The 22,486-nt window shown below is 36.7% G+C and overlaps 2 protein-coding genes and 1 long non-coding RNA gene across 4 annotated transcripts; 1 reads left to right on the top strand and 2 right to left on the bottom strand.

Annotated features, from left to right (window-relative positions):
- Nucleotides 1-181: 181 nt before the first annotated feature.
- emx1 (empty spiracles homeobox 1) lies at nt 182-4,878 on the bottom strand. The gene is made up of 3 exons (XM_027142194.2): nt 4,252-4,878; nt 2,640-2,824; nt 182-1,274 (listed from the first exon to the last, which is right to left on the bottom strand). Exons 1-3 carry the CDS (start codon nt 4,592-4,594, stop codon nt 1,107-1,109), a joined length of 696 nt encoding a protein of 231 aa, XP_026997995.1. The 5' UTR covers nt 4,595-4,878; the 3' UTR covers nt 182-1,106.
- Nucleotides 4,879-10,702: 5,824 nt separating this feature from the next.
- LOC113639959 lies at nt 10,703-13,533 on the top strand. 2 transcript variants are annotated; one of them, XR_003439943.2, is made up of 4 exons: nt 10,703-10,844; nt 11,092-11,245; nt 11,373-11,478; nt 12,964-13,533. It is a non-coding gene; the product is annotated as an uncharacterized LOC113639959 (long non-coding RNA). The 2 variants fall into 2 exon arrangements; XR_007140459.1 differs by lacking the exon at nt 10,703-10,844 and adding an exon at nt 10,849-10,987.
- Nucleotides 13,534-15,228: 1,695 nt separating this feature from the next.
- On the bottom strand, nt 15,229-16,711 carry noto (notochord homeobox). The gene is made up of 3 exons (XM_027142245.2): nt 15,995-16,711; nt 15,728-15,915; nt 15,229-15,632 (listed from the first exon to the last, which is right to left on the bottom strand). The coding sequence occupies exons 1-3, from the start codon at nt 16,365-16,367 to the stop codon at nt 15,432-15,434; spliced, it is 762 nt and encodes a 253-aa protein (XP_026998046.1). The 5' UTR covers nt 16,368-16,711; the 3' UTR covers nt 15,229-15,431.
- Nucleotides 16,712-22,486: the final 5,775 nt, after the last annotated feature.

Here is a 22,486-nt window from a genome sequence, read left to right as displayed (position 1 = left end):
TGTGTGTGTGTGTGTGTGTGTGTGTGTGTGTGTGTGTGTGCGCGCGGTGTGTGTGTGTGTGTGTGTGTGTGTGTGTGTGTGTGTGTGTGTGAGAAGAGAGAGAGAGAGAGAGAGAGAGAGAGAGAGAGAGAGAGAGAAGACTGTAATGAATAACAAAAAAGAACTACAGCAGGGGAATATAGTCAGGGGTTGTTTCTAAAACATATTTATTGTTGTGGTCCCTTACTGGGGGAAAATTATATTTTAAATGTTCTGTATATTAATGTGACATTGGCTAATATTCAGTAGTTTCTGTTTATGAATCACAGAAATATTCAGGAGCTGCCACACTGTAACCTGCATCCAGCAGCCGGCATTACCATGACTGAACAAGAACCGAGCATTCAGAACATCAGACACACACACACACACACACACATACATCAAGCTCCTTACTCCTACACTGAGGGTAGATCATGTCCAAACTGGCCTGTAAAATGATTCCTTGCATCACATTTTGTTTATTTTGCTGTTACTGTCAACTGCTATGGTAAAATCTTAATAAAAAACAGAAAATATCTAAAGGAATTGAAATCTCTAATGATAATTGACTGTATTGCTCTCCTAGGTAGAGGCCCAATATAATTTTATGATTTGAGCAGGCTAAATCTCTGTAACCATCATTAAAGAGCATTCTGTTAAGTACAATGGTAGTAATTGACATTATTAGGTTAAATGCACACGCATGACAGATGTGTCACATTGGAAAATGAAATTATTTTTAGAGGTCTTTTGATGGCAGAAGAGTTGTAGGGAAATAAAGAAAATCATAGTTTTTACTTTTTTTACATTTACAAAGAAAAAAGAGAATTAAATCTACATGCTGACTGAATCTCTCTCTCTCTCTCTCTCTCTCTCTCTCTCTCTCTCTCTCTCTCTCTCTCTCTCTCTCTCTCTCTCACACACACACACACACACACACCCACACCCACACCCACACACACACACACACACAGCAGCAGCAGCAAAAACCAAGTTTAGACTCATACACAGTCATTCCTTAAAACATAAATAAATAGATCTTTTCATGGCCTTTTGTGTGAGTTTAGGCCTGGTACAAATGGGCTCTAGGCATCAGATGTGACATCTATATCCTCAGATCCAGCCTGTTTGGTGGCAATTCTCCACCGGTTGATGTGATGATTACCCTTCTTCTTTTGTGAACTCTCTGGTCCCTCTTCTTCCAGCTTCTGTCGTTTGTACTTAGTCCTGCGGTTCTGAAACCACACCTTCACCTTTTGGAGATTAAAGCACAGAACACAGTGTGAGTGCAACTGTGGATTATCACTAGAAATGAGCTTGAAAATGCTGAATGACAGTTGTACGCTATGATATCCTACAGTATGATATATATTTTTTTTAAAACTATTTTTATTAGAACATATAGTATTTGTATAGTATTACAATTTAATTCGTAGTTTATAGAACCTAGCCTCTACGATCAAGAAAACTGACGTGTAAACAACCTATAAATTACATAATAAAACACAATTTCAAAATCCAATTTAATTTAAATTTGAAACAATAAATGTAATGTACTTTCCTTTTTTAATATTTGTTTTGTGTGGTGTTTTTTTATGTGTGTTTATTTAACCTTTTTAGAGAGAAGAATAATACAATAGGGCGAAATATTACTAATTTTAAAACAAGTATATTTTCATATTTATCAAAACCGCTGCAAAGTTGTCTGGAGCTGTTTCCTGTTGAGTTCCCGCGTAAAGCGCATCGGCCGAAAAGCTAATTATCAAAATGTCGTAATTTGCGTAGTTATGAATATGTTCATAATGTTTCAAATTATTTCAATAATTGCGCCTCTAAAAATAATTAAGCAACTCATCTATGTCAGGGAAACAATGTCCAGTTTTCAGGGATACAGTTTTCAGGTGTCAAACATATAATTATATTATACAATATCCCTTATTTATAAAATCAGGTGTAATTTAAATCAGCTGTCATTTTAGAAACGGAACTACTTAAAAGAATTTCTGATATTTGTTTTTTTTTTTTGCATAAACCTTGAAGGGTAAAAAAATATAGTTGTTCTATATATTTGCAGAAACTTCGCTGGCCGTTTATTTCCTTATCTTCTCCAACCGTATGGGATGTTTTTGAAAGTAAATATTGGTGAATTTTCACGGATCAAAATTTCCTATTCTAGACCACAGTAAACTATTTATTTTTTCATCTGACACATTTTTAAAAACCACATTGAAACTACTAAATAAGTGAAAGCATCTGGATTTTTTTTAAATGTGACAAATTTTTCATATATATATGAAAAATTTCAACCAACAACAACAACAACAATTATTTATATATATATATATATATATATATATATATATATATATATATATATAAATATATATATATAAATAAATAAATAAATAAAAAATAATAATAATAATGAGAAGAAGAAAGAAGATGAAGAAGACGACGACGACAACTAAGAAGAACAATGCATTTCCAAAGTAAAGTTTTTCTTAGCGTTTTCTTACCTTCCATCTTAAATTGTCTTTTTTTTTTTTTACACTGCATATATTTCTTGGCTATCAGCTGTGTATCGAATGTGTGATGAGATCTAAGGGATTAGTATGTACCTGTGTCTCGGACAGGCTGAGACTGTTCGCGAGCTGTTTGCGTTCTGCTCCCACCACATAGTGGTTCTTGTCGAAGGCTCGCTCGAGGCGCAGGAGCTGTGAAGGGGAAAAGGCTGTCCGGATCCGCTTGGGCTTCCGCGCGAAAGGCCCGTGAAGCAACAATGAGTCATGTGAGACGTCGTTCCCTTAGAGTAAAATAAAAAAGTGAAGGCGTCACAAGCAGGAACGAAAAAAAGAAGCTGCATTGAACATAAAATATGTGGCGTTCAAATGTGTGCGACTCTGAAAATAAGACAAAGCTTCATTATCCCATGCGGAGAGTGTGTGTCATATAAAATGTATAATGTATACACATTTACTCAGTCTTAAATGTGTGTGTATATATGCATACATGTATATATACACACACCCACATTTAGGACCAAGTAAATAGTTTAAAAAATATTTTTGTATTGTCCAGCCGTTGATTATGCATGTACAATTGTATGGTCTTATGTGTTTTACGGTTGTAGAATTATGTCATTTTGCATTCTTTTTTTAAATCTATCTATCTATCTATCTATCTATCTATCTATCTATCTATCTATCTATCTATCTATCTATCTATCTATATATATATATATATATATATATATATATATATATATATATATTCAAATTTCATAAAATACATTCTTAAACAACTGTGGTACTATTTTATATATTCATAACAATATCACGTGTATTCATATTCTTATTATTATTAGAATTGTATTATTATTATTATTATTATTATTATTATTATTATTATTATTATTATTATTATTATTATACATACAACGATTAATCCAAAAGTCAAAAATAAATTACCTCGATGATCTTTTGTCTGATTCACAGATCAACACAACAAACTGATAATTAGACTCCAGCAATCACAGCTACAATTTTCATTAGTCTAAACTATACGTTTGTCTTAATTGTATCCTATGCATCAAATTAACACTCCTCCCATAAATATACTCATAAAAAGGATATATCATATAATGTTTCATGACGGGAAAATTCACTAGTGCTAAGTTCATAATTTAATTAGAATTCTTTGATTTCAACTGACCTTTATCCAAAATTACATAATGTTGTCATTAAACGTAACGAACTTGCCCTAGACTCGTGACCTTGATTTGAATTTGCGGTGTTAATCCTAAATTCTCCGAAACCCGAGTAATATATTTCGTTTAATTGGCATCTTTTAAATGTTTGTGTGTGTGTGTGTGTGTGTGTGTGTGTGTGTGTGTGTGTGTGTGTGTGTGTGTGTGTGTGTGTGTGTGTGTTTTCCTGGAAGATTCGTAAATAGAGTCATTCAATCTAATAATAATAATAATAATAATAATAATAATAATAATAATAATAATAATAATAATAATAATAATTTAACAGTTTATTACACGTTTTCTTTTTAAGTAAGTATTATTACATCTGATAAGAGATCAAAATATTTTGTTACCATTGCGATTCCACCGTAGCCTAACTCATGAAAAAACTCTTATGATAGATGGTAATAAAATGAGGCTATATGAATGTCAGTTTAAATGTCATTAACCCGACACAATTGGTCTTGATCCTCGACTTTTACCTTGAAACCGATGCCCAAAAAATCGGTTTCGCAAGACCCACGGGTAGAAATTGAGAGGTTCGCGGTGTTGCGTGCTGAAGAAGTGCGGGTGCTGGAGGTGCGCGCCGCCGAGCTGGTGCGGGTGCACGCCGATGGGCGCGTGCTGCACAGCCTCTGGAAAAACCAGCTCGGGGTTTGGATAAAGCGCGCGACCTGCTGGGCTTGGATAAGCGTTCAGAAAACTGTCTGTGGGGGCTGTGTAGCTTAGCGCGGTGGGGCGGATAGGGTCTTCCCCTGCTAATGGGCTCTCCTTCGCCACCAAAGACTCAATAGTGAAACCGCGCTTCCCTGCTGATGAGAACATAGTCCCTGTCCGTCCTGCCAAAGTCCAGCAGTTGAAGCACACCTTTATTTCCTTCTCGAGACCTTTGGAGTGACCTCTATCAGAAGGCAGCCGTTCCTCATAGAAACATTGCTAAATAAAAGCTGCAGGAAAAAACACGAATGATAACTTTAGTAACGCAAACAGCGGTTCAGCGTACATCCATGAATCCAACAGCGTCTGTGCGCTAAGAAAGAAGTAAGGCGAAAGAGACTGCAGATTTGGAATGCAGGGGCGAAACGCAGTGTCACGATTGTCTCATCCTGATTGGACAGAGGCTGCGGGCTCTCGGCTTTTATTGGTGGGTGGGCTTTACATTTATTTGGGCCACATAATGAACTATTAGTTTGATAATTCACTTACTGCCTCCAACAGGTTACTTTCTCCGCAGTGAATAATCAAATTCTTCCAGCAAAACGACTAAAAGGGTATTTTATATCACACCTATTTTCTTTGCCTGCCTTTCTTTTCATCATCATCATCATCATCATCATCATCATCATCATCATCATCATCATCATCATCATCACGACAACAATAAAAAAACATAATAATAATAATAATAATAATAATAATAATAATAATAATAATAATAAAAACAAATCTTGTTTTTCCTTTATTTCTTTAGGCAAGGCCTTATCTATAGGCAAGGCCTATATAAGCTTATGTGCGCGCTTTTTGTCATGGTGCAATTTGGAAAGAGAATGGAACAGCTTCCTACGTAACATGCCTCTCCTTTCTTTATGTCTCGATTATTAACAAAGGATAACATCCAATTACCTTGGGTGAATTTTCGCCCAGAAAGTCAAATATTATGAGATAGCTTATCAATCCTGTAATTAGTATAGTCCTCATAAGTTAGAGTAACTATACATGTTGCAGTTCTAGCTCTACCGTATTTACTTTTCTTTCTGGGTTTTTTAATGAAAAACCATGAACCGTCTTATATACAGTAACGTATTAACTCAGAGTTTCCAGAGCTGGACATCGATAAGAATCTGAGAGAAAGTCAGACCCCACCTGTTTCTCCAGCTCACACAGATCATCCATTAAAGCTGTGGGCTACGGGCCGGAGTTTGGAGCTTGGATCGCACAAACATGAAAACATATACTATGTACTGAATACGTTTTAGTGGTTTAAGATATGAAAGATATGAAAAGCACACATTAGTCAGTTTGGTACTGAGTTCATGAACTTCTGCTGCGCTATTAATTTCCAGCCCATCTCGCTTTTCCTGAGGGGTCGGTCAACGTGCGTTTCATCTTGTGGTTTTAAAGGTAATGATTAGCCGCTTCATAGGCTCGTTAGCTTCAGTGCACATTAGAAAATCATTAGAGCTGAGCATTAGTCGGCAGAACAACATGTTGAGCGCCTATTTAGAAAGCAAAGAGCCCGTGAACATGCACACTCGGCATTTGCAACGGATCTATTGCCCAGCAGAAAAAAAACGTGTATGAATCCCGATGTATATTTTCACAGCAATGTGTCTGTAATTGTGATAACTGTAATAAAAATATAAAAAATTTAAACGACAGAAAATATCAATTGGTAATTTGATTTAGGCCCGAATTCTGGTCACAAATTCCACATTATCATTTGACGAGTTTAGATTTTAAATATGAGCTTAATTGCAGCAAGCATAAAGCAAGTAATTAACCAACTAGAAAATAAAACAAACAAACAAACAAACAAACAAATAAAAATGAAGGTGAAAAACAGCTCTGTCGGTTTTCGTTTTGAAGTTTACTTTGAGCAGATAATTGAGCAGATAATAATTCCAGTTGTTGTACTACTACTACTACTACTACTACTACTGTATATAATAATGTTCTTCTTCTTCTTCTTCTTCTTCTTCTTCTTCTTCTTATTATTATTATTATTATTATTATTATTATTATTATTATTATTATTTATATCAAGAAGAAGAAGAAGAAGAAGAAGGTTATATATATTTTTTTATTTACTTTTTTATATTATAAAAAGTCGTGTCTCTGCACTGAACACTTACTTTGAATGACAGCTACATTTTCATTTTCAGCTACATTTTTACTGTTTAATCACAACTGTGTCACTATGCAGTAAAAAAGCTGCACTTAAAGAAGGAGAGGCAGAGAGAGAAGGAGAGGCAGAGAGAGAGAGAGAGAGAGAGAGAGAGAGAGAGAGAGAGAGAGAGAGAGAGAGAGAGAGAGAGAGAGAGAGCACCTGCCTTAAACCCTATACGCATACGCATTAGGTATAGGTCCGCGCTCCACTCACATGCAAAAATTTAATACACAGCTATAGTTTATAATTGCTATATACTCTTAAAATATGCCGGGATGGGGGCTGGGTGGGGTATAGATGAAGTAAGAGTAAGTCTCACCCAGTGTTTCTGTCTGCCACTTTTCTCTCTCGTTCCGTAATTAAGAGCTCATGGAATCTGTAATGAATACTAATGGAGCAACCAGCCATCTGCACAAACACAGAATTAAAATCTACCATGCTGAGAGGGAGAGATAGATAGTGAGAGAGAGAGGGACGGAGAGGCAACGATGGGAGGATGGGTGAGAGATTTAACCTTGCAGCAAACTCAGGCGTGAGTAAATGTTGCTATGTGGAGATTTTACACACTGTACACACACACACTGTACACACACACACACACACACACACACACACACACACACACACACACACACACACACACACACACACACACACACACACACACACAGCGCTATTTGGACCCCCAGAAAGTGGAAGTGGTATGCGTTACAGCTGTTGCTTCAAAATCAATATAACAACATGATGAAGATGCTTTAGACTCCAGCTCGAAATTTCAGAACATTAATTAAAATACGCATAAAAATTCCAGTGTGGCGCCACTGACTTGTTATAAAATGTGTTGCCAAGGAACGTAGGTTACAGACCTGTGCTCACTAACTATCTGACCTCGTGACCCCATGTGGCTTAATGATTACCTGAGATTTAAACGTATTAGTGAAAGCCAAGTTCTCTGAGAACTGCTGAGGTGCTGTGCAGTGGCATGAAACACCTGTGAATCTGTGATCGGTCTTCTCCATGAACTGTGTAGTGCATACCTTCTGCCCACTACTTCCCTCTAGAGGTCGGTTTGTTTATAGCAGCTGGTTGAAAGGAGCTGAAAAGTTCCATCAGAATTATTTCTGTAAATCGCAGTAGATTTCCAGGATTCCAAAGTAATCAACTCCAGGATTATTAGTTGTAACAGAGATTACCAATATTGATAGGTGTTCAAAATAAAACATTTTACACGTTTTAATAAAACATAAAACAATTTAAATATAAAATTGCGCAAAAAAGGGAACACAAATCACATCGTTTCTCAATTAAAGAAATATTCAGGATGGACATCTTTACTTATATACATTGTGTGGTTCCTTGAGAACAAAATTGACAATGATCAGTGGCAACCAAAATCATCAACCCATCGATAAAATCACACCAAAAATCATAATAAAAAATACATTTAATTACAGGCTAATCCAACTTGCACAAATTTCAGCACAGCACCTCATAATGTAAGTTAGACAAGCTGCACTGTTCTAGGATTTGAGCATAGGTCCCACTAGAGGATGCCAGGTCCTTATGCAGACTGTGTCTGACAGTTGGGTCAGAACCATTCACACCAGCAGCTTGTTGGAAGTCATTTTGTAAGGCACTGGCAGTGCGCAAAGGAGCATCTACTATGACCTACTGAAGATCTCCTATGACCCCGTCCAGCTCTTCATGTGTAACAGCCTGTCCCCGTTTTCCATTCAGATTCTTGAAACTGTACTCCAAACTTCCATGTGCCACCCTGGAGGAGCTGGACTACTTGTGCCACATGATTCGGTTGCAGGTACCGCCGCATGCTAAAGTAGTGACAAGGACCCTAACAATACACAAAACTAGAGGCAAACCAGTCAGGAGGGATAAGGAGAGTGCAGTTTTCTGTGTTCTAATATAAAATTATATTCTCTAAATTTTTGAGCAGTGTGTATTTTCCTTTAATGTTTCCCATATGTAGGTTATCTTTTACAGCCCAATTCAAAGTGCAAATAAACTGTAAAATACAACAACAATAATAATAATAATAATAATAATAATAATAAGTACAATAACTTGATTTGCACATCAGATAATTAATATGAAATATCTGATGCATAAACATGAGCCAGATAACATCACAAATGCGGCAGTTTCAGAAATGTACAGTGTAACTGATTCTTGGGCTGTCTAGATTCTAACTCTCAACTCAAACTTTGGAACAGTTTAGATTATAAACGATTAGCGATAACATTTTCCAAGTAAACTTTTTTAATTCAAATAAATTCAATTCTAAGCATTTAATGATGAACTATTAAATAATTAAAATACAGTTGGTTAAAAAAAACTTTTACTGGGCATGTATGTTCCAAATGAAAGGTGGTATTTTATGTATTCATTTTTGATCATTTTTTAATCATTCTGTGGTTAATTCCAGCATTACTGATTTGTGGTATGCATTTCTTTTCTCAGATGACTATCAGAATTTTTATTGATGAAAATGGAATGCTGAAGTTGGAATGCTGTGAGTGTAATGGTTTCTTATGGTGAATGTTTAAAAAAATTTGAAAAAATATTGAGGTGAAGAAAATATTATACATATATACAATTCACTTCAGTATTACTGATTTGAGCGTCGTGAGTTTAAAACCCAGGACTGTCAAAAAGAGAATTTTTCACACCCATTGTTGGATTTAAATCTGCCTCACTTGTAAATTCCTTGGATAAAAACTTGGATAAAATAATCTTTCTCGTTTTGCTCTTTTATGTTTTAGACCTATTATGCACTGCAGTTTCACAAGAAACTACAATTATTCCAAGAGATTTCAATTTAAAAAAAAAGTTAGTGGTGCATACCCATGTCTTTACTGACGATGTAAACTAAATGTTAATTGTGAATGCTCTAGTGCCCCCATGTGGAGCATTTTAGCAAAGAAGAATTTAAAGTCAGGTCTATATTTAAAATGATAGATTGGTGCTGGTGTGTTGTAAGAATATGGCAAGAGTGTATTATCTTCACAGGTCAAGTTTTTGAACTACTTTTGAAGTATAATTATTAATATACATTTCATAGATGTAATGTTGTAATATTTCTGTGTGAACAAATGTGACAACTTTGCCACTACTAATTGAAAATAAATAAATAAATAACTTAGGTTTAAAACGCACATCTGCTTTTATTGCTTGCTGAGAACTTAAGATGAAATAATTGTGGTATAAGAATAAGAAAGTAAGCACTTTAAGGTGGGCACACTTGGTAAGCCCTTTATGATAAAAGATTAATAGACAATGGTGGTAGTGGCTGTGAAACACGTGTTGTTTTTTTAAGTGTTTAACTATTTACAGCAATGATTACATACATATTGTTGCAATAAAATAAATACATCATAATTCACTTGACATGTAATGGTGAGCATTTTTTTCTGTCACATATACCTTATTGTTTGGTTAGCTTTTCCAGTTTTAACAGTAAGATCTCTAACCAGCAGTGTATGTATCTTGGTTAGAAGGAAAACTTGAACTTAAATGAGTGGAGAAACATAATGAGTGCAGATGCTTCCAGAGAGCTGTACTGCATGAGAGCATTTAACATCTTGCCATGCTCTGTGGCAGACATAAATATGCTGAGCAGTTGAAATAGTTGATTAGTTCTTCAATAAGAAAAGTAACTATAGTGACATATGTATTTACATATGTGAGAAATACTTCAATTATGATTGAAAGCACATTCAATAACTGATGCTTTAGTGCAATTTGTTTTTCTGGTGAATGGAAATGTTATTGCAAAACATAAGCTGACTGACAGCAAGAATCATTCATCCTTCTTAAGTTAAATACTTAAATTAGCACTTACAATTTTTTTTTTTAAGGGAGGGGGTGATTTTCTTATTATATAACCCAACAGAATTTTTGAACTGTTGGAATTAATTTATGTTTTAGAGAAACAGTATCAGAATGTATTCACTGACAGATTTCAAAGAACTGTAAGCTGTTCTGGATATGGTTGTCATATGCCAAATGCCAAATGTCATAAATGGAATCCCCTAAACAGGACAGCAGTGAATTGCATACCATCTTACAGACACACGCGCTTGTAGACAACAAACCTAATATTTAGGATTTGGGTGGTAGAGGAAACTTAAGACCATGGAGGAACCCCATCCTCAGAATCAAACCCAGGAAATTGTGAGTAGACACCACTCACAGTGCCATGGGTTCTTTGCTTCTCAAAAGTTGCTTCTTGGATTCCAAGGCTCTATAGAGAAACCATTGAGGGCTCTACATTTGACCGTTATTCTTAGTCCACTTCCTGTAGACTAGGATTTTTGGTCAGCCTAACAGAGATAGCATCAGGCTAATTATTTAGCCCTTAACAGGACATGTTACGCGTTTTACACTAGGCTACAGTGCTAATAGCTTTTTCTGTTTACAGAACGCCATGAGACAATAAAACAGCTCGGTGCGTGGCAGGCAGCTGAAAGAAGACAGCTTGATACCTCGTTGTATGGACTTATTATTCATCACAGCAATAAATCGAGGCTGTTGTTGACAGCAAACAGAGAAGAGACAGAAAGCGAGAGTATGCGGTAGGTCTGTTTAACCTGTTTTAAAAAAGGTGTCCGGTGACGCAATCGCACCTCGATTCATTAACAAACTAATTGACAACATTGTTTCACGTCAACTTTGTGTGCTCAGCTAATCTGTTCTCTTTAGCTAGCTGCTGGTTTTCACTCGGCCTGAACGAGCTGGGAAAAAGTCACTAACAGCTCTACTACTGACATCTGTATGACAAATGAAGCAGTTTTCCACCTGCGAGAGGGTAGGACACACACACACACACACACACACACACACACACACACACACACACACACACACACACACACACACACACACATTGATATATATATTGTGCAATGGATACTATTACTTATGTTACTTATGTCATATTCTTTTTGGTCTTTCTCTGCTCGATTCAAATCTCTCTCTCTCTCTCTCTCTCTCTCTCTCTCTCTCTCTCTCTCTCTCTCTCTCTCTCTCTCTCTCTCTTCCCCTTCTCATCTTTCTCTTTCTCGCGCTCACCCTTGAACGACTCAATTTCCTGAGTAAAAAGGCTTTATTGAAAAGTTAGACGGGATGTGGCATTAGCATAAAGTGCTCGTTTAGACCGGGCCTCTCCTTGTGCTCTTTTCAGGCTCCTCAGCGCGCGTTAGAAGTCATTGTGTGTCCCATATGAATCCCTTCACAAAGACACAATGGCCCTCGTCTACTTCAAACGTTAGTAATGAATGCTAATGACCGTCAGATTGAGTGGCAGGGCAGTGCTCTACAAATAAAATGCAAACAGCAAACGTTTCCACTCACCTACGTCGGCTTTCAACGTTTAAAAAGGCAAAACAAATTATAAATAAAAAATCTCATGCTTTTTTAAAAGACAATATATGTTTTCACCATTTCATAAGGCATGATGTTTTGCTAGCAGTTCCTTAAAACTCACTCAGTACAGTAAAATACGAACCACACTGTCCAAGCCAAACATTTCGTTTTGGTTACTAAGGTTAAAGTTAGTGTTACATTTTGGGCTATCCTTGGTTAACTGCACTAACAATTGTGTAATTGTGTCAATTGAAAGTCACCCAAAAGACAGTTCTCTCTCTCTCTCTCTCTCTCTCTCTCTCTCTCTCTCTCTCTCTCTCTCTCTCTCTCTCTCTCTCTCTCTCTCTCTCTCTCTGTGTGTGTGTGTGTGAGTGTGTGAGTGTGTGAGTGAGTGAGTGAGAGAGAGAGAGAGAGAGAGAGCGCACCAGTGCACAGGCAAGTGCATGCAAGCAAGAGACACTATGGTATCTTTGCACTCCATCTGTTTTCCAGAGTGTCAGAGAAAGCCAAGATCAGTTTTATCTGAGAATTTGTCACATTAAAATATCATGCAGTGATGAAGTGATGAGCCATAGTGCTAATGCTGACTGTAGGGGGTGCAGACTGAAACACATTGGGGGGAATAGAGAGGAACAACGACTAATTGGACTGGTGAGCTCCACTCCCCTTTCTTGTTGTTCCTGTGGCTTTTCTCAAGCCCCCCCTTCCTAAAATCTCTCGGTCTGCTGTGGATTACTAGATCACATCAGAGATGCTTTGTTTATACATAGTCTCACACACACAACACCCCAAAAGTTGTAGAGAGAGAGATGTAAATGGACACAATGAACATGCAGTAGAATATCAGGAGCATATTAATGTCTAATTAATATGTCTAATTCCTTTTGTAGTCGTTCTAACACCTCTTTTATCTATCTATGCTTTACAGAGCTGTTACACGTACCTGCTGAAAAGGGAGATTTAGTAAAAAACAGGAGGCTTTTCCTGGCAGTGCCCCCCTAAGTTCCAGGGAAACACAAATCTGTGTTCTTGTAAAGTCAATTTGCTGCATTTCCATGTACAGATATTGCATCATGGATTGTATTATTTTATTTTTTTTATGATCGACAATAGAATTTTTTCTCACAGGGTTATACAATAAAATCTACAAGTTCACTGTGTTTCATTGTATAATGCATGGTAAATTGAACAAATAATATCCTTATATAAGCCTAAATACATTTTTCATACATTGATCCTGTCATTTCATATTTACGGATCCTATTATCTGTTAAATAACTCCAAAAACCCTCTGAGCACAGATTTATCTTATGAACATAATACATCTATTTAAATATTAGAAGTTTCATTTAAATGTGTACCTTAATATTGTGTCTAGTTATTGGAACCTGTTTAGTGCTAAAGTTTCCCAAGTGATATTTCATAGGCTTTTTAAAGTTTTGGCTTATACCACATTCATGTGTTTGTTCAAATATTATAAGAACCCAATAATGTATTAAAATGGCATTATAATCTAAATTTATTTATAGGCTTCCCTGGTACATGGTACTTTAAAAACTAGTGTTTTATGGTGAATCAAAATGCATTATTTTGTGATTTTAGTAAGATTTTGTAAATTTATATTTAATAAGTTGGATAGATAGAAATAAAGGCTTCACGTCTGTCTATTGATGTCCTCAGAACTGTACACGCTCACAAAAAAAGGTCAAATATGTAAGGATGAGAGGATAAGAATGTGTAAGGGATCTTTGGTTGCATGCCTGGTTGGAATCCACAATAGACTGTATCCCTATTAGCAAAGAACTAAGTAGAGCCCTTTTTGACACTTTGAAGAACCCTTTAACAAACCCTTTTACCCCCGGTTCACCAAAAGGAAAAGAATGCTTATCAATTTGTTTAAAGTATTCTCAGATTTGTTTAATTTATTGTTCTCTACCTGTAATTCACCATTATTCTGATGGTTTAGCATATCTGCAGTCTTTCCTTCGAGGATTAACTGGATTAAGAGAGCAGAAAAGAAACATTGTGACAAGTGTGTTAACTAATAATGGCTGTGTTCTCAGTGAAGGATTACTAAGCCAAACTAATCACTATCGTCAGGCCTATGGCTGCACAAATCCACCATGCTAACGGGCTTTAGCGTGCTTCAGTGTGCTACAGAGAAAACACAAGAGGAGGACAGCACCATGCCTAAAAGGCTCTGTCTCTGAAGTGGAGACACACGTTATTTCACTATAAAATTAATCAATCTGCTTGGTGCCAAAGAGGTGCCAGTATTTCTTTGAATCCCACAGCTGTAATTTAGATTAGCACTACCTCTGGCTGTCTTATAGACAACTCAGTTACCCATGACCCAGTATACAAATGATAGAAACCTAACATGGTTCAGCCTGCATTATTGTCCACATACAGAGTTCAATCAGCATTCTGTTCTAAAGCTTTCCTTGTAGAGCAGATGTATATTGAGCCAGACACCATTATGTTGAAAAAAATATGTTTGTTTCAAGTGTGTTCTTGAGTTTGTGAACAGAATACTATCAGTCACCACCTGAAAATGTATTCAGTTTTCTAAATGGCTAAAAAAGATACTGGCCTTACACAAAAATGTTTCTGGCCTTAATTATTGCTTTTATTATAAATAATCATAACGAGATTGAATTGAATAACTTAATAGAATTTTTGACTGTTTTTTCTTAGGTGGGAACATGAATTAAATAAACATTTCCAATAGAATTTACTAATCTTTTTCATCTCCTAAGCTACACCAAGTTGATCACTGTTTTTTTTTTCTAAACCATAGATTTGGATAGTCATAGCTAATTAAATTTCATATGAGAATTTATCATTTTTGTCAAATGTGTTATCCTCCAAAATGCTTGCTGTATAAAATGATATATAGATATATCTATGAAGTAAATAATAAGTTAATAATTTTATTCTGGAAATGCATAATTAATAATTGATATCTTTTAGGTTATTTTATTACATATATTTGTATATTTAAACAATTTGATCAAATGAAATATTGTGTGATTTTGAGATCTGATATGCCCGTTCTGAAATTGTATTTATTTATCAGGTTATGATCCCATAGCATTTTCTAAATGTTTCAAATATGGCTTTGTCTTCACAAAGCCCCTGATCCATGACGAAATTATTTTGCATTGTATTTGAAAAATATATATTCCTTTATTTCATTCATACAAACGTGCACAAAGGAAGAAATTGTACTCCAATAAGAGCAATAATACAGAACGGTTTTAAATATATAGCTATCTATTACTTAAATATATTGGATTTTTTTTCCCTTTTTTTATGCAAAAGGTAGTACTACAAAAATATGTAGCATTCCACATATGTACAAAAAGCAGTGTTGTAAAGTCACAGTAAGGCTTGTCAGGCGTGCAGGGAGTCGTCGATATCAACATCAGAGTCCTCTGTGAAATCGTGCTCGTCCTCGTCTCCCTCATCTTCGCGGCCTTGAGATCCGGGGCTTTTCGGCGGAACCGCGAGTCCTAGTTTGGCAAGTTTGGCCTGCTGTTGCTCAAGACTCTGCTTTCTCCACTTGATGCGCCTGTTCTGGAACCAAACTTTAACCTGAAAAAGGAAAGTTTTTTTTTTAGTATATTGACGTCTCTGTAGGGTTTATTTGTGTTATGAGTTAAAGACATCGTGGGTTTTGAACTGTTTACCTGCGCCTCGGTGAGCTGGAGTGCAGATGCAAGCAGGAAGCGCTCTGATCCCACCATGTACTGCTGGCGCGCAAACTCCTTTTCCAAGCGAGACAGCTGCTCGTTGGTGAAGCTCGTGCGCATCCGCTTTGATTTCCCCCCTTTGTGCTTGTAGTGCGCGTGAACTCCTGCTTTAGACAGTGTGGCACCTGCAGAATGGCAGAACATTTTAGTTGTGTGACACAATAAACTTAGCTGAGCAAAAGCATTACAGAACTCCATGCTTACCTTGTGAATAAACAGTCCCCGGGCATGTTGTCTGGTACCCGTAGGGCGGACAGCAGTAGACTGGATAGCTGGATTGTGTGTGCATCATTGCCGGGCTGTGCAGGTAGTGAGGAAGTGGTGGACACATCTGTCCGGCATATAGAAAGAGACCTGGTGGTGATGGCGTAGGATTCAGTGAGCCCTGAAATGGGCTTGTCTTTGTGTTTTCGGTGTTGTCCGGCTTGGCGAGCAGAGCGTCAATGGTGAATGATTTTCCGGAGCTGGGTTTTGCAGCTGTGGACAGACACGCGCTGATGGAACAGTCCGGGTGGAGATGAACCTGTGGACGCACTGAAAATCCGTAGGGTCCGTGAGGCCGTGTAGGGATCTGCATGGTTTCCTCTTGAGCTTTTTTTTTTTTTTTTTCCCAGGAAAAAGTGAAAGTTAAGAAAAGAAAACAGCAAGTTATCCGTGGCTCTCTGTTACTCCGGCTTTGGAGAGAAGTGGAATGATTACCAGGAGAAGCCACAGCTCTTTTATACACGCCCAGTAGTGCGAGGTGTCAACGACCCCCTTTCGCGCTTTTGTCTTTCAAAGTAGCAGATGAGTCAAACGAGCCGAGCTACAAGGGATCCAATTAACTGATGGAGTTGTAACAAGCTGAGATTGTCAAATATCCTAATGGCTCTTTCCACTATATGCCTCCGGAGGTAACCCGGGAACACAGAAAAGGGGTCGGGGGATGAGGAGCGGGGGGTCTAGATTTAGTACAAATTCCTGCATGGCTGTGCGAGCCAGAAGCGCCCAGTGCAGCTGAGAGAAGCCATTGATGTTCCCAAATCATCTTATTTCGGCTCTCGGGAATCAAAGCGCGCCGCCAAATGCGCCACACAGCGGAACAAATACCCTCACATTCAGAGGTCAATAAGGGAAAAAAACACACACCAGAACCTTCTAATCACATTTCAGTTCCATCTGAAATCCTGTATCTCAACATAGCGATCTTGATCCAACTGACACAAACGATTTTCAAGCAGATGCTGTGTGTTTGGATGGTTCAAAATGCATGCGGTGACCTCTGACACCTGAAAATGTCAGTGACAGTGCATTAACTCAGTTTCAGTTTCAAGGTGTCAACTGAAAGTCGCAGGTCTGTTCTGGGCCATCGTTAGGTGTTCGTTCGTGTAAGCACACTAAGCAGATCTCCTCCCTCGAGATCATGGCCGATGAAGACACTTTTACACGAGGTGTCGGTTTTTGCAGTTTTGCAGTGGCTACTTTCGGGAGTTTTGTCTTGGGCTCACTTTCCCTACAACGGCCGCACTGATGCTTATACTGTTGTGGTCAATCTGATGAGGGTCATATTCAGGGATCTTAATATCTCACTTAATAAAGAGGATAAACGTGGAGGAGAGACATGATAAAGTAGAGTTATATGGAATCTACCGAATAAAAACCTAACTGATATTAAATGTTGTCCTGTGTGTATTTCGGGGTGTTTAATAGAAATCCGTGTTGTGTAGCCTGATGCACTTTCTCATTGCTGATTGTCAATTTGGAGATGAAACGCCGCAGATGAAAAGCCCCGGTTTTACTAAAGGAAGTGATTCGCTTTCTTACACCGCGTTAGTACAAACAGTGCCTCTTTTAACAGAGGATTATAGCCAGCTCTGCAAACTCTTTGGCCTCATTGGCGTGAGCTGAGAGCGCTCGAACGGACTCGCTAAAACGCACTCAAACACGACTCTGCCTTTGACCTGAGCGTTTTCTAATTACAGCGCAGCGCCTGACACCAAAGCGATTAATGAAGCAGGCAAACAGCAGCCGACAGCACATCTGTGTGCGCCGCTGCAGTGCCGCTGGTTCACTGCCCTGTCAAGGCTTCCTTGTTTACTAACGCGTTTTCTGAACAGTTATGGGAGACAGGATTCAAGCGGAGAGAGGCGGTATTTACATGTTACCGTTTAGATCTCACTTCACCTACTACCCCACCCCAACCCCCCAACTAGGCACACAATCACTTTCACTCTCACAGACTACAGTTTAGACATTGTGTGCATTTATAGATGACAAAAAAATCTTTCCTGTTTTTTTTTTTTTTTTTCAGTTTCCCAGTTTTTTTCTGTTTGACATTGTGTCCTCTTTTCTACTTGTTCATATAACTCCCAACTCCTACACTGCAAATGTTATGCAATCTACATAAGGGAAACGGATGTACATTAGATCAAATATAATCAGTAGATTAGAGAATGAGTTAATGTACTATTAGAAAACCATGAATTTAATGCCATTTTTGATAAAAACTGGGACACGTCTGAAATGTATCATTAGCCAGGGTCAAGTTGATGTGCCCACACAAAATGAAGGCTAAGTCTGGATTTGTGTATTGGAGCCAGACAAAGAATACACTGAGGTCTTGGAGGTCTTTTCATAGTCATATTGGTGAACAGTAGCTGTCCCTCCTACAACATCCTTCTTGTAAAAAATGCGATACTCACTGAAATGCACATAAACTACTTACCACTAAAACAGTACCTATCTTTTTTTATTCAAGATTTATTTTATAAGTTGTCTATATGTAGACTGTTCTTTATAAACTAAACTATACTGTATGTTTGTGTGGGATAATACACATGCATATACAAGAAAGGACAGTAAACCTGCATTTTCGCACTCCAATTTATATACAATTGTTCTGTTCTGACTGTTCAAAGGAGATGAAAATAGAGAATAGCCGAAACTTTTCACTTCACGCATTATTATTTGTCAATACTACAGTCATTCTTTTTACTTAGTGATGAAGTTCATAAACATGCTGATCACCATCATTATTTCTGAGGTGAAAATGGACCAGTATTCTCACCTAAACCTATTTAACAGACATCAAACCATCTTTTCTCAGCTCAATTAATGTGTGCACTAAGCATCGATAGTGAACATGAATGGGCCATCTCATTGCAGAGGCCCATTCTTTTTGCTCTTGCACACACAGTCAGGGTCATTGGGACGAAACAATAATGAGACATTGGCTCTTTTCTCTTGCCCTTACTGTTGAGAGTGGTTTGGGCAGATGACCTGGTAAACCACGTCTGGATCCAATACACACCTGATCTCAGCCTAGTAAAGAAACCTACATGGGTTGAGGGTTTTTAAAGAGATAATTGGAGTATGATTCAGAGGTATGAGAGGAATCTTTGAAAGTTTTCAGATTTCAGTTAAAAGATCAAATTTAAATGATAGGGACTTTTACTGTTTTGTTGCATAAGATGCTCTTGCTGCTTAAACTTGAAACATAGCTACTGTAAAATGCATTGTGTGTTTTATATCTATATATGTAGCTGTTCTTATGCAAAATAACTAAGTGGCATTTGCCTTGATATTATAAATATCACAAATATGAAATAATGAATTCACTTATGAGAATAATAATAAATAATTGCAGAACAATTTTAGGAAGCTAAGATACTATAATTATCTCAAGAAGCACTTGCAAGTAGCACAAGAAGCAGCGATAAAAAAAAGTAACTAAATTGTAATGCAACTGGAACTAAATTATTTTTTAAAATTCCCTTATATTTCACTGTAATTAGCTTCACATTTTAAATTATACATAAAATTGTATATAATTTTTTACATTAAATATAGTTCAGACATATCATGCGCATAATGCAAAATTGTATATATACATAATATTTATGTATATTTATATATAATGAAATCTTCAAAAACAAATCTTCCAATGTTCATTTGATGTCACATCCATAATGCTGATAAATTGTTATTATCTGAAACAAAAATAGTGCAGGAGTTGTTAAGGTTTGTTTGCATTGGGGCTAAATGAGAATATCTGACTCATTGATCTCACTCACAAGATTACAAAAGCATTTGATTTGAGGTTGGAGACTGATGGACGAGACACAAAAATGCATATTTTTGCTATTTAGTTTGAAACTGAACTTTGAAAATCATGTATAAAAGAACCAAGTGTGTATTCTGGCTGTCTGGCACTGCTAGACCACTCCTTGTCCTTCTTGATGAACTAACTGTGGAATCCTAGTCAGAGTTTCTCCTGCAGCACTAAGCATCATTCATGCATCCTGAAGACTGCAGACTCTAAAACCTTGCTGCATTCTCACACTTATTCTGTAGGTGTGACTAATGCTTCATTACCACATAGGCCAATTGTTCTGTGACCTTCATACTATGGCACTTAATAGGCTTCATTCTTTTCCTACTTTAGGTAAGTAATGAATATAATATGCTAAGTATCAGAATAAAAATAGCCGGTGTGCTTAATCATCCTGAAATTTAAAAAAAAAAAAAAAAAAAACGAGATTCTAATTGTATTAACATGCACTATTATTAATTATAATATTATAAGAATTAATTATCCAGTCAGAACAAATTGTCCAGTGAGTTTTGCATTCTAAAATATGCAGAATAATATATGTAATGAATTTATTGCACCAACAAATACACAACATTCTCAGCTTTGTGTTACAGAAGTGCCTGACACGTTCACTGAAAGTATTACAGTGTGCTAGGACAGTGTGAGAAAGTGACACAATGCACACTAAGTGTGATGTTTGGTGAAATCTCATAAAACCCATCAAGCAATATGTAATGTATGGCCCTATTCCTCAAGTGCCACTATGCAGGTGGTCCAAAAGCAGAGGGGGGCTTTATATGGGGGTGTTTTAGAGGCCTAGAGGTACTATAAGGGGTATTTGAGATAGTTATGCATGGAGACACCCTTTAATGGCGGTGAGAAGTGGTGGGTTGGACTTTGACACTTCATCAGTGTTTACACTTCCTGTAAGTTTACAGGCACCCGAGAGAAAGAAAAGAGAGAGAACAGAGAATATGTGGAATTGGAGACTGCAGTGATCTATTACTATGATTTACCTTGAAATTTCCCTTCAGAAATTGGAAAAAAAAAACATTTCAGACAATATTTTGACTTTAATCCATTTTAGTTTTCACACTTTCAGTGGCTCTGCAATTTATATGGTCAAAATAATTAATTATTACAATTTCTGACAACCTACATTTTAAAATTTGTTTGCTGTCAAAATATAAACCTTTTCTAATCATATTTTGTGTCAATATTATATTGAAAATTCAATTATTTAATTATTTCTTCTATTCTAGTCCTTTTACTTTCTCCTAATTTTACACAGATACATACAGATTATATATAAATACTAGTGGGTTTAGTTTAGCCATTTTGTTCAGAATCAACAATATTAGAATTGTGCTGTTTTACTGAAAATCTTCCTCTTCCTCTGAAAATCTACATCAAAGGCCTGCATGCATGGAGATGCCCCATACAAACACACAACGTCATGGAAGGAATGTATTGATGCAATTTTAAATATAGTGTGTTTTGTGGTAATTGTGTGTCTTAGTGTTTGGAGATTCTCCTGACCTCTGAGAATATTTATTAACTTTAAACACATTAGTGACATTTTAGAGGATAATTATACCTTTTAAATTACCCCCCCCCCCCATTCTTTTCTTATTAAAAGTTCAAATAAGTTTCTTTTACTTTTGGGTACTTGCTTCATTTAACACGTGCGAGGAGATATGTTATTGTTAATAAATTATTTTGTCTCAACCATTATTTTATGACAATTGTTTTGGTGATTTTTGGCACAAAGTGTAGCGTTGATGCATCAAAGCTCCAGATCCCCTGGTTTGGTCCTGAGCTCAGGTTACAGTCTGAGAAGTACAGTTTAAGTGTCCATAGGTGTGTATGTATGCGTGTTTTCATGGTGTTCAACAATGGACCAGTGTGTTCCTGTCTCATGTCCAGTGTTCATGGGATAGGTTTCTGCAACTCTGATTAGGATAAAGCAGTTACTAAAGCAAGCAAAAGTGTATTGACAATTTTAATTGACCCACTTGCAATATTAATGTGAAATTAGTAAAACAGTTATACAGTCTCCTCTGAAGTTTTTGGAACCACTATTCTTGTGTTTTTGCTATACAGTGACAACTGGCAGGCTGCTATAATGAGTTACATGAATAAATAAATCAATAAAGATAAATTTAGCTTGTTATAGAAGAAGCCATGCAAGCTCAAGCCATGATGTTACCACCACTATGCTTAACCAGTGATCCAACTTGTTTTAGATCAACAAGCAATAAGAAACACCTTTAAGTCAAAGGTTCTAAGATTTTTGATCCCTTAAAATTTGGTTGGTTTTAACTAAAATATGTAAATATATGAAAATGAAAGCTGAATTTTGATCTAATTTCTTTAGTGTATAGAAAAACAATTTCTTTGCTGTTCCAGTACTTTCGGGCAAGACAATATTTTTAACACTAAACATGAATGTACTTTTTCCAAGGTTAAAATCTGAATTTAGGCCAATAAACTCCTGTCCTGAGCATTACTTTAGAATAGTTCTTGGTCATGGTTCACTCTGTTTAGCATTTCTATTGGGAATCTCACGGCTATTTTAATAATTTTATAAGCAAACACTGCCGGCTGAGGCAAACTGAGCTAAA

Source organism: Tachysurus fulvidraco, chromosome 4 (genome assembly GCF_022655615.1).
Source record: "Tachysurus fulvidraco isolate hzauxx_2018 chromosome 4, HZAU_PFXX_2.0, whole genome shotgun sequence".
Classification (NCBI taxonomy): Eukaryota; Metazoa; Chordata; class Actinopteri; order Siluriformes; family Bagridae; genus Tachysurus; species Tachysurus fulvidraco.
This window is presented reverse-complemented; position numbering and strand designations above follow the sequence as displayed.

Coding starts and splice junctions, on each gene's coding strand:
- emx1 (XM_027142194.2), bottom strand. CDS start 4,594: ATGTTCTCATCAGCAGGGAAGCGCGGTTTCACTATTGAGTCTTTGGTG. Junction 2,825..4,251: donor TTTTGGGCATCGGTTTCAAG/GTAAAAGTCGAG, acceptor TTTTACTCTAAG/GGAACGACGTCTCACATGAC. Junction 1,275..2,639: donor TCAGCCTGTCCGAGACACAG/GTACATACTAAT, acceptor AATCTCCAAAAG/GTGAAGGTGTGGTTTCAGAA.
- noto (XM_027142245.2), bottom strand. CDS start 16,367: ATGCAGATCCCTACACGGCCTCACGGACCCTACGGATTTTCAGTGCGT. Junction 15,916..15,994: donor GGGGACTGTTTATTCACAAG/GTAAGCATGGAG, acceptor GCCATTCTGCAG/GTGCCACACTGTCTAAAGCA. Junction 15,633..15,727: donor TCCAGCTCACCGAGGCGCAG/GTAAACAGTTCA, acceptor TTCCTTTTTCAG/GTTAAAGTTTGGTTCCAGAA.